The sequence below is a fragment of the Acinonyx jubatus genome, chromosome D3 (genome assembly GCF_027475565.1).
Source record: "Acinonyx jubatus isolate Ajub_Pintada_27869175 chromosome D3, VMU_Ajub_asm_v1.0, whole genome shotgun sequence".
Lineage (NCBI taxonomy): Eukaryota > Metazoa > Chordata > Mammalia > Carnivora > Felidae > Acinonyx > Acinonyx jubatus.
This window is the reverse complement of record NC_069392.1, coordinates 5,651,190-5,661,426: the sequence shown is the minus strand read 5'-3', so window position 1 is coordinate 5,661,426 and position 10,237 is coordinate 5,651,190. Positions and strand designations below refer to the sequence as shown.

The window sequence follows — 10,237 nt, the reverse complement described above, 5'->3', positions numbered from 1 at the left end:
TCCCTGGAGCCCCGCGGGGCTGTCCTGGGGCCTCGGCGGTGACTTCTGGAGCCGTCTGGCCACCCAGGCCCGCTGGATGCCAGCCCGTGTCTGGGTTCTCGCTGGCTTCTCCCATCTCTTGTGCAGCACGTCCAGTTTGGGTCGGTTTTAGATGTTTTTCCACTGGGGCCCTTTGGAAAACCGTGCCCAGAGCTCCAGCCTCCCCGCCCGGCCTGCAGCCAGTCGGGGAGCGAGATCCGGCCGGCATGGGGCTGCTCTCGCGCGGCGCTCGGGGAGGTACCAGAAGGTCCGGCAGGTTTCTTTATCCTGGGTCGACCCCAGGGGGATCGAACTGGTCCGCTCCGAGAGCGCGTCGAAGGCCCTGCCTCGCCGGGCTATCTTCCCTGCTCCGCAGCTTGGGAGTGAGTCTTTCCCACCCCCACTCGTAGGGGAGGGGTGGGGAGAGCAGCGTGGGGTGATGAAAACCAGCCTCAGGCTTCCTCACTCTGTTTCCAGTCCTTCCACTGATCTGGATAGAAGAAACCCCTCCAGAAACCTTAGCGCCCGTGTTCCCATCCCCTCACACGCCTGCCTCATCTTCTGTTTTCTTCTGTGGCCACGTGTCATCCGCTCTTGAACAAGAGGCACCCTGAGAGGCTCTGTGCCGCATCCAACCCACACCGGGTCTGGTACCCGGTAGGCGTTCGGCCCACTGTAGGTGCTCAGCAGACAGCGGGTGCTCAGCAGACACGCGTACACCTTTGTGAAAATGCCAGTCTGTAGATAATGCCTTTGGGGAGAGAGCATTCTTTTTAAAGGCATCAAGTCACGGAGTTTCAGAGCTGGGTCAGTTGGCTCAACCAGATGTGCCAGGGAGGATGCCAGAAATAACTCATATCTTGTCACTGCCCCCCCCCCAACTTTAAATTCAGTCTGGAAGGTAGAAGCAACGTCGTCTCAGAGCTCACAAGGGTGTGGCTTGTGCCCGTCTCCAGGGAGGACTCCCCACCCCGAACCTTCATGTGAGGGAGGACTCCTGATACAGCCAGTTTTTAAACGGCGCTTACGCGGTGCCAGGCGCTGAGTCCGTGTTTGGACTCAGGCCTCACTGCGACCTGTCACCCACTTCAGGCACCAGGAGGCCGCTGGCCAGAGAGGGGGGTTGTCTGCCCCGAGTCACAAGGGGTATCGGCTTCCCATTGCTGCCGTGACAGACGGCCGCGTGGTGGCTTAGAGCAACTGAAATGTATTCCTTCACGGTTCCAAAAAGTCAGACGTCTACAGTGGGTCTTACGGGCTAAAATCGAGGACTGGTTCCGTTCCTTTCTGGAAGGGCCCAGGGGAGAATTACTCCTTGTCTTTTTCACCTTCCAGAGGCTGCCTGAATCCCTTGGCTGGAGGCCCCTTCCCCCCATCCTGAGGCAACAGTTCAGCATTTGCAATCTGACTCCGGCCCCCTGCCTCTCTTGGGTGAGGACACCCCCCCTGCCATCACACCGGGCCGCCAGGTAGCCCAGGGGCCCCTCCCCATCTCAGGCCCCCTGACCTTAGCACATCACAGTCCTCGGGTAAATTAGGGCATGCACATCTCTGGGGCGTTACTCCACACGCCGTGCCCAGGAAGGGGCAGACGTTGGCCCTTTGTGGGCCGCTCACTCTGTAAATGCCAGCGAGGCGTGGGGCACTCTGGAACACTGTGGTGGGCCGGGGAGGGGCTTTGAGTACCCTGTCCACAGGCCGATACCGCACAGGCTTGGACCTGGCCTTGGGGCTAACAAGTCAGCGGGGCTTCTTGGCACGTGTGAGTTCTCAATTCTCAACGGCACAGGAGCTGGGGGGTGCCCGGCCCTGGGTTAGACAGCCCCTCGGGTCCCGAACCTTACAGAGCCCCCGGCCTGGGGGTGACAGACACGCAAAGGGGTCACGGCAACGGAGGCAGCAGATGGGAGCCCCAGGGACCCCGGAGAGGGTGTGGGGAGGCAGGGAGGTGATGCCTGGGTTGAGCCGCACCGGACTAAGCGAGAAGGAACCAGAAAGACATTCCCAGTGCAGGAAGCAGCACGAACCGAGGCACAGAGGCAGCGGGAGCGTGGCCGAGGGATACGCGGGTGGAGGCCGGTGCAGGAAGTGCCCTGATCCTGTGTGCGAAGGGCAAAGCCCGCTCTGAGCGTCGTCACAGGGCAGGTCCTGGGGCCCCGGTGCCGGTCCCACGGGTGAGAGAGCGAGCCCGGGAGCAGGAGTGAGATCGTGGACCGTGGAGCCAGACCCCAGGGTTCGGACCCTCGTTCTGCCTCTTCCTGGCCGTATGGCCTCGAGCAAGTTCGTCACTCTGGGCCTCTGTTTCAGCGTCTATAAAATGGGGGTCCAACGTAGCTCTCCTGTGGATGAGCGAACGCACGGAGAGCGCCCAGAGCTCGGAAAGCATCGGCCGGCCGCTGTGACTTATCCTCATCCAGGCGAGGGCCGGGAGGACCGGGGGGGGGGGGGGGGGGGCGGGGGGGGGACGGGAACAGGAAATCTCAAGCCGGTCCCGTCTTGTCCCCCGTAGGGGCGGGGGCTGGCCTGCGGGCTGAGCCCTCACTCCTGTGTACGAGGTCCCTCCAAACAGTAGGTAAACGAATACCCTTCAGAACGGTATGGTCCAAGAGAGCGTCCTGCCATAGGGAGAATGTTCTAGATCTGCAACGGACCACGACCGCCTGTGCCTGTGAGCACTCGTAGTGCAGCCAGGGCAACCGAGGAACGGGATTTGGTCATCCCATGCAGCTAAGCGGTCACCCCTGCGGGCAGGGCAGCCCAAGAGCAGCATCCCCAGAGCATGGCGGTTTTAGGAGGGGCACTGAAAAGCTCCCTCCGAGTGGGTCAGGTGTAGGCACGCGATTTACACGTGACCCCAGGCTTCGAGGACAGACCCGCCTCAGGCGGGGCTCTGGCAGGCGTTGGAGCGAAAAGGAAGGCGAGTCAGTTCTGAAGACTGAGCCCGTTCAGAGTGCAGGTGGAAAGGGGACACGGCAGGGGCCGGGGACTGGGCAGTGACGGACGGGCACCCGGGGGACTCGGCTCCCCCCGTCCCCCTCCCCGGTGGGTCCCAGCAGGCGGAGCGGGGAAGGAGGTGTGCTGGTGTCGGGCACTGTGCCGGGCTGGGTCCCAGGACACGCGACCCGTGGGGCCAGGGTTCAACTCCGCTTCGTCCTTGAGATCCCATGTCAGGGGTCACTTCTGCGGGGAAGCCCTCCTCCACCTCCTGATGGTCAACACCCCCTCTTCCCGGGGCCCTCGGAGCCCCAGTGACTGCAGCCCTCACCACAGTTGGGATGTTAGCCTGCTTGGGGGATTGTCTGCAGACTAGAGGAGGATCCAGGCGGCGAGCCCCATAGGAGCAAGGACACTGAATCCTCTGTTCACTGTGGCAGCACAGTGCAGACCCCAGGAGAGCACATAGGCGCTCAGTACGTGAGCTGAAGGAAAGACCCACAGCCGTGTCCCTCGCCCGAGCTCACCGAGTGCTCGGCGTGGGCCCGTGGAGTTAGAGCAGACGCGGGCCGGGGGGTGGCCTGGCGTGGGGACGACGGCTACACGGCCTGGGATACTTACACCGGGTAATGCTGTGTAACAAACATCCCCGAATGTGCAGTGGTACCCAGACGGCAGAGGTTTCCTTCTGGCCGTCCCTCCGTGTTCATGGCGGGCTGACCGTGATGTCGAGACCCCGGTGGTCTGCCTTTCAGAGGAACTGGGGGGTCTCAGGCGACACGGCCTCCATCTCGAGCCTTCCGCCAGAAGGCAAGGTTGGCCGCAGAGGCCCTCACGCTGGCGTGACATCCCGCGCCTGGAGGTGACACGTGTCACAGGCACCTGTGTGCGCCCCTCCCCCACAGGGGGCTGGGAAGCGTGGCTGCCCGCACACAGGGGGACGGCAGAGGGCTGCAGCTCGCTCACGGCCCGGCTGGTGTTTGAGCCTCGCTGGCCACGCTGGGAAGTAAACGAGGGAGGAGAGAGGGCTGAGTGCTGGCGTGCGCACATGTGCAGACCCCGGCTCCAGGCCCCCCCCCCCTGCAGCCGGGGTCCCAACGTCTCTGGCCTAAGGAATGGGGTGAAGTATGGCTTGAGGTTGTGGCCGAGCCCTGAGGGGACCGCCGTGAGCTACCTTAGAAGGTCCTAGGGGGAGCGGCTCCTGGTCCTTTATGAGTCAGGTTTCAGCCACTTCCTGAGGATGTTCCCACCTGCGTGTCCCTCCCAGCAGATGTATCACAGCCCCCAGGAGCAGGGGGCGGGTGCTGCCCTCAGCCTCGGGCTGCGCTAGGCAGGGTCAGGAGTGAGGACCACCCGGTTTCAGCGTCTCACGAGCTCCCAGCTACGGCGTCACCAGAGGGCGGCCTGCGGGGCCCTGAGCTCAGACCCCTCCCGTGTGGTGTGAGCTGGGGGTTGCAGAAAGAGACCCTTCCCACATCCCTACGTGTGGGTGTCTGGGAACCGGGGGGCGGGGGGGGCAGGCCAGTGGGTGGGGAGCTGTGGGCCGTGCCAGGGACCCCACAGAGCAGGCTTCTGGACCGACCCAGGGCTGGGGCGGCCCCCTTGTGCCCAGTGGGGGGCTGAGGCCACAGTCCCAAAGCGCTGTGTAACCCCGTGTCCGTGGCTCTCCCCGCAGCCCCCGGCCCTGCCCCCGAGTTCCCCAGCGCTCGAGATGAGGCCCCGGATGCTGCCTGTGTCCTTCGGGGAGAGCATTGAGGTGCACCCGGAGCCCACGCACGAGATCCGGTGAGTGGGGCTGCTGGGCGGGGTGGGGGCACGGCAGGTGCTGTCTAGGGTGCGGGGACCGGCCTGTGGGCCCAGCAGGCTCCCCCCAACTCTGAGCGCTGCTCCCTGAGGAGGCAAGACCATGTACGTGGCCACAGATGAACTGATTCTAAGAGACTGTGACCCGAGGGTCCCTTCTCTGTCCCCTGTGCTCCAGGTCTGCATCCGGCCACATCCCCACCACCCTTCTCCCCAAGTCTGGCTGATTTTATTTTAATCCAACCTTCCAGAATGTTTGCACCGTGGCCAACACTCACACGCCCAACGTGCCTCCCTCCCTCCCTCCTCCCGTCCTGCCAGATTTCTCTGGTATCTGTGACTGAACCACGCAGGCAACGTGGGACCCCCTTTTCAGCACAGGCTGCCCCAGGGGTCACGTGAATGCGGGCTTCCTCTGTGTTCCTGGGACCGTAGCTCTCCTTTGTCTACTCAGGAGTCCTTGCACTGCACGTGGCTTAGGGGTGTGCCACATGCAGGACATCTGGATTAGGTGACCCCGCCGGGAGCTTTCCTCCATGGATTTGCCCTCCTAAGAGGGCTTCTGAGGCTCAGCGTTCCAGAAGGTGGAGTCCAGGGGCCATGGGTCTTGCCCGCATAGCCACAGGACTCTCAGACGGATTTGTCCACATCACCCTGGCCCAGCCAGGGAGACCCTGCCTCCTGCCCCTCCAGCTCTGGATGTGGTCGCAGGAGACAGATGACTCTACTCTACAGTTTGTTCTCCCCTCGTTATTTAAATGCCAACTGAGATTTTCAGCCGCCCCCTCGAGGGTGGATGAGGGCTGCCTTGTTCCCTTCTGGAACTGATCATCTGTGGGGGGTGCGGTGGGGGACAGGGGGCTTATCATCTGTGGGGGTGCAGTGGGGGATTGGGAGTTTATCTGTGGGGGTGTGGTGGGGGATGGGGGCTTATCGGTGGGGGTGCAGTGGGGACGGGGGGCTTATCATCTGTGGGGGTGCAGTGGGGGATGGGGAGTTTATCTGTGGGGGTGTGGTGGGGGTGGGGGGCTTATCTGTGGGAGTGCGGTGAGGATCGAGGGGAGCCGATCACCTGTCGGGGTGGGGTGGGGGACAAGGCTAAAATCCCCACCCTTGGGCGACTTTTGCTTCCAGTTTGGTTCTGGGAGTTCTGGAAGCAGGGGCTGTGGGCCACTGACAGGGGCTGCTGGTCACTCGTAGGGAGGGGGGTCGCTCATCTAGGGGATGCTGGGGCTGCTTTGGGGGAAACTTATTTTGGTGTCATTTCCAACTTTCAGAAAAGTTGCAGAGAGGGGACAAGGAGCCCCCGTGTGCTCTGTTAAACGGATTCACTGGTTTGCATTTTGGCCCGTTTGCTCGGACATCCGCAAACTCTCCCCGTGCCCTTCCTAAGAACAGGGACATCCTCTCACATAGTGACAGAAGGCCGTCAAGCTCAGCACGGTCGAGGGCAGAACCCCACCGCCCTCCTCCTCCCTGCACAGTCACGTTTCATCCATTGTCCCCAAATGTCCTCTTAGGGCATACTTTTAGCCCAACTCGGCATCCAATCGGGATCACCTGTTGCACTGAGCGGTCCCACCTCTTTCCAGCCCTTTCTCCAAGCTGGCAAGCCCCCTCTGCCCTTCTTTGGCCTGTGGCCTCGACATCTGGGAAGAGCCCGGTGGTGTCGGAGGGTCCGGTTCACGGAGCTCCCGGCCCTGGACCGCGCGGGGGCAGGGGGGCCGGGGGAGGGGGGGCCCGGGGTGATGGGCCCGCCCCCGTCCCGGGCTCACCCTGCCTTTCCCGCCCGCCCCAGCTGCAACTCCGAGGTCAAGTACGCCTCCGAGAGGCACTTCCGGGACAATGTCTTCTACGCGCCCGTGCCCACGGTCACGGCCTACAGCGAGACCATCGTGGCGGCGCCCAACTGCACGTGGCGCAACTACCGCAGCCAGCTGACCCTGGAGCCGCGGCCCCGCGCCCTGCACTTCCGCAGCACCACCATCATCTTCCCCAAGCGCGCCAGGAACACTTTCCGGACCACCCTGCACTGCAGCCTGGGCCGGCCCAGCCGCCGGTTCACGTCCAGCGTGCAGCTCCAGCTCCTCCTGGGGCCCGCGGCGCTCTGACGGGGCGGGGCCGCCCACCCCCGACCCCGCAGCGACCTTGGGCTGGGGGGGCCCCAAGGACGGACCGCGTGGCTCAGCCTGGAGCCGGGCACGAGGGAGGTGGGGTGGACTCGGTGAACACTTCTGTTCCGTGGGCACGACAGCGGGGGACGCGGCATGGGCGTGGCTCCCCGAAGCGCTCCGGGCCGGGGCGGGGGGAGGGGCTTGCGGTAGGTTGGGTGCCCCCCCCCCTCCCGGGGGTCCCCGAGAGAAGAAGGCGTGCGGCCGCGGCGGGCCCTAAGGGCGGAGACCAGCCTCGGTCGGAGGGACTGGCGCCGCCCCCCGAGACCCCGGCCACCCCGTCTGACCGGGGCTGGTGGCCTGGCTCCCAGGCCACGTGCCGTCCAGACACCTGGCTTCCTGGGAAGAGGGGTCTCCAGAGCGGGCCTTCCGCTGGGCGCGCAGCTCGGCTAGAGGCCCGGGCCGAGCGCCCTCTGGTGGCGGCTGAGCCAGGAGGGCGGGCAAAGGCCCGCCGTGAGGCCAGGGCCAGCGCTGGTAGAGACCTTGCCGGAGCTGTTGGCCGTGTGCCGGGGCAGAGGCTTTCGGGCACGGCCCGCCTGAATTGAGGCCTTGGCGCTCCGCGTCGGGAGCCTCGCCCCCAGGGCGTCCCTGCTAACCTCTGTCCGCGCAACCTCTCCAGGATCAGGACTCTCGCGCCAGAGCCTTCCCGCCAGGCGCCAAGGGGAGGCATCGAAGCTCTCGGAAGGTCCGCCGTCACCTGCGTGGGGCTCCGGGCCCAGCTGCTTAAAGAGATGCCGTGGCGGTGGCTGCCCAGGGTCAGGCCGCCCGGTTCCACACGCGGTGATTCCACACGCGCTGTCCCCAGTGCTGCTGGGCCCCCGTCGCATGTGCTGCCAGGGCAGGCGGGGAGCCAGGGGCCACGGTCTGGTGCTGCCCCGGACGGGTGCCGCAGAAACTCCCCGGTGTGGCCTCGGAGGGGCCCTCTGGCCTGAATGGACCCAGTGGGTAAGGGGACTCCCCTCCTACTCCCTTGTTCATCCCCCACGACGGGGGGGCAGAAAGGCTCTCCCACATGGTGGGGGTGGGGGTGAGAGAACAACCCCGAGCCTACGTCCAAGAGAGGCAAGGGCCTGATCTATTTTTGTATATCTACACCGGGTGCATGTTCTCTCCAGAGAGTCCGATTAACAAAAATAACTTAAGAACTTGACTGATTATCTTAATAAAATGTGCAGACCCAGAGAGGCTCCCTGTTCTGTGTTCCCGAGCCCCTCGGATCCCGTGGGGTGGGGCAGGTTTTCACAGGCCCCCGTGCTCTGTGGCCGCCCCCCTTTTCCCACCCGGCCGTAGCTTCCCCTTTGCTTCTCCTCTGCTCACGGGGAGCAGGGCGGTATGCTCAGAAGGCACAGACCCCTGTGCCCAGCGTGCACTGGCTTCCCCCAAGGGCCAGTGCCAGGCCCCACCCTGGGACTTGGGTCTGGGGGCGGTGCTGGGGTGGGAGGCCTTGGGACTCTGCATTTGTTGGTGCCCAAGTGCTTTGTGTTCTGCGTCCCAGCCCCCTGCGCTGATGCCCCCGGAGAAGGGCCCCAGCCGCCTCTGCAAAGAAGCTGGTCCCAACCCACGTTAGCACTTGTTTCCGTCTTGTCCATACCTTTGGAGGGGCCTCCGGGGCCCCGACTGTCCGTGCAGTTAGGGAGACACACGGCGGCCAAAGGACAGTGGCCTCTGGGAATCAGAACGTCAGACTGGAATGTGCCCCAGAGGGGCGCACAGCCTCAGAGAGCCCAGCCGGTTTCGGGTCGGGCTTCCGCGTGGACGCGCACGCTGGGGGCTGCTTTGTGCCTAACGAATTCAGATGTACAAGCTGGACTGCGATCCCAGCGCTGATCTGCCTCGCCACCTGAGGGGAAGATGGGGTGGGTTTCCTGACACGAGCAGCTGGGGGGGGGCCCACGAATCCAGTGACCTTGGAGGTGCCCCTGGGGTGCCCTTCAAGATAGAACTTTCGACGCACGCGATTAGCTGACGGCCTCCGGCTGCAGCTTTCCAGCCGCGGGCAGGACCCTCTAGCAGGCGTCTTTGCCCTCGGGGGACTGAAACTGTCTCTCCCTTTCTCTTTCACGTTGTCGTCACCTGTCTCGGCGTGTCGCAGAAGACAGGTAAGACGCGCGCCTGGGAGACGAGAGCGAGCCCACACCTTGCACTCAAGTGTCTCCGAACATCGTTTTGACCACGTGGATAGCTTTGCCTTTCCCTAATGACACCGGGAATCCCAGACTGCTCCTTGTATACAGGGCCTCAGTGAGGCCCAACCTGGGAGGAGGAGAAAGCGGGGAGCAAGGCAGCTGCCCGTAAGGCCCCCGAGGGCTCCCCGGCTTTCCTGGGAACCCAGAGGGCCTGGAGGTCAGGGGGAAAGTGTTACCAGCGTTGTCTAGATCCCTGGGATTTCCACCTCCAAAATAGAGACTGCAAAGGCCCTTCCACACCCCCCCGCCCCCCCCACGTCTCAGAGAGGCAGGTGTCACTCACGAAGTCCCCTGGGGAGCAGGAGACGACACCGGGGATGGACCCAGTGGCTGGAAAAAGAGCGTGTCGCTTAATGTCTCTACCAAATGGGCACACGGTCTTACCTCCCAGGCTGCGGGAGAGGAGAATTCGCTCTGGTCAGGCCTCTGCTGCAGCCGACCCAAGTTGGGACCCTTCTCGGGGGGGCGGGCAGGGCAGGGCGTCCACTGCTCATGCTGGGGCGGGAACACTTCAAATGTCTGAGGGTCGGCTACGGCCCCAAACGCCCCTCCCGACCTCTGCTGGGGTCACTCTTGCCAGTTCACACGCACAAGCCTCAGATCAAACTCAGCAATCCCCTCCTCCAAACAGGCGTCCCCATCATCTGGATGGACGCCGTCCCGTCCCCTCCTCCCCAGAGTTAAGAGTGACAAGCACAGCAGCCCAGGCAGCCAGCAAAGCCCTCGGAGCTGAGCCGCGCACTCTGACTGCGGGCAGTGGGCCTGCTGTCCGCGTTCTAGCACGTTCCATCCTCGCGGTGACCCTGAGAGGCAGCTGGCGAGAAGTCCCGACGAGGAAGCGGGGCCTGGCCTGCCTGCCTCTGGAGGAGGTGAGAAGGAAGGACCGTCTGTCACAGGGCCGCCAAAGCCTCCCGGCCTCCTGGGGGATCCATCAGCACGGTGGCCGTCCTTAGCCTTCTCAAGGACAGAATGGCCAGGGAGGCCCCCCCGCCCGCTGCTGGCGATCCCCGTTTGCTCCTTTATCAGACCCATTTTGTCTGTTCCCTGCCGGGTCCCCTCGTTCGACACCCGCACCGGTGAGTGAGCAGTGTTCTCTACAAGAGAACTAAGATGGCACACTATCCC

At 64.1% G+C, this 10,237-nt stretch overlaps 1 protein-coding gene across 1 annotated transcript in view; it reads left to right on the top strand.

The window, feature by feature from the left end:
* The window catches only part of RFLNA (refilin A), a 16,582-nt gene extending 8,474 nt beyond the window's left edge, over window positions 1-8,108 (top strand). Inside the window, exons 2-3 of the mRNA XM_053205890.1 lie at window positions 4,628-4,737; window positions 6,554-8,108. Coding sequence (XP_053061865.1) covers window positions 4,628-4,737; window positions 6,554-6,866 — 423 coding nt within the window. The 3' untranslated portion in view covers window positions 6,867-8,108. The remainder of the gene's footprint in view (window positions 1-4,627; window positions 4,738-6,553) is intronic.
* The last annotated feature ends 2,129 nt before the right edge of the window (window positions 8,109-10,237 follow it).